At 50.0% G+C, this 1,157-nt stretch overlaps 1 protein-coding gene across 1 annotated transcript in view; it reads right to left on the reverse strand.

Annotated features, from left to right (window-relative positions):
- Positions 1-1,157, reverse strand: part of VOLCADRAFT_92640 (uncharacterized protein) — a gene marked incomplete at both ends in the record, with an annotated part of 11,636 nt that overhangs the window by 8,358 nt on the left and 2,121 nt on the right. The window contains 2 exons of the mRNA XM_002952047.1: positions 409-493; positions 674-691. Coding sequence (XP_002952093.1) covers positions 409-493; positions 674-691 — 103 coding nt within the window. The remainder of the gene's footprint in view (positions 1-408; positions 494-673; positions 692-1,157) is intronic.

Consider the following 1,157-nt stretch of genomic DNA (forward strand, 5'->3'; position numbering starts at 1 on the left):
CTTGGTGGAGGTCAGGGTGGGGCTGTGCAGGATGAACTCCCCCGTCTGCGGGTGCGAGGCGGGAAGAACGGATGTGTATAGCTATTGGTGGCGCTGGTAATGGTGGCGGTGATATAGTAGTGATGAAAGTGTTGGTGAGAATGGCGGTGAATGGCGGTGGTGGAAATGGTGGTGGTGATGATGATGGTGGTGGCGTTAGGTCTGGGACGTAATTATCTTCCGAAAGGTCAGGATACGGATACATGTATGTATGTATGTATATATGTAAAAGACTTCGTGATGGTGCTTATAGGAACGGTGCTGGCACAGATAGGGAGTTAAGGGTGTAGAGGGGAGGTTCGTATGAGAGCAGGATGGGATCATCAGCAAGGGAGCAACGCAAGGGTATTGTCGTATTCATCCGCACACCTGTCTGTCGTACGTCGCCGTCGTCTCCAGGCCACGTACGAACGTGCCGTGACCTAGCTCCGTTTGGGCATATGTGCCAATAATCCTATATATATACAAGCAATTTTCATTAAAGGACAAGGAAGGTAAACTTATTTCGTACCCACACTCATTTCGTACCGCCGCATTACCATGCAAGGGACGATGGAGTTAACGAGGTTGTTAATTATCGAGACGACAAAAAAGATGTTCATCATTTCAGCGGTTGAGGAGGGTTGCATCGTACCTGTTGTGAATGCCCAGCCTGTGGGGACCTTAGGGTTAAACCGCGCGAAGGGGCCTTGGCTTCCTTCCGATGGCTATTATGGCTGTAAAGCGGGACTATTATGGCTGTTAAAGCGGGACTATTATGGCTGTTAAAGCGGGACTATTATGGCTGTTAAAGCGGGACTATTATGGCTGTTAAAGCGGGACTATTATGGCTGTTAAAGCGGGACTATTATGGCTGTTAAAGCGGGACTATTATGGCTGTTAAAGCGGGACTATTATGGCTGTCAAGGCCCCCTTATAGCTGTGGCCTTCCCCCTCTCTCGTGAGGTATGGGATCGTGAGGTATGGGATCGTGAGGTATGGGATCGTGAGGTATGGGATCGTGAGGTATGGGATCGTGAGGTATGGGATCGTGAGGTATGGGATCGTGAGGTATGGGATCGTGAGGTATGGGATCGTGAGGTATGGGATCGTGAGGTATGGGATCGTGAGGTATGGGA

This window comes from Volvox carteri, assembly GCF_000143455.1.
Source record: "Volvox carteri f. nagariensis unplaced genomic scaffold VOLCAscaffold_27, whole genome shotgun sequence".
In the NCBI taxonomy this organism is placed as follows: Eukaryota; Viridiplantae; Chlorophyta; class Chlorophyceae; order Chlamydomonadales; family Volvocaceae; genus Volvox; species Volvox carteri.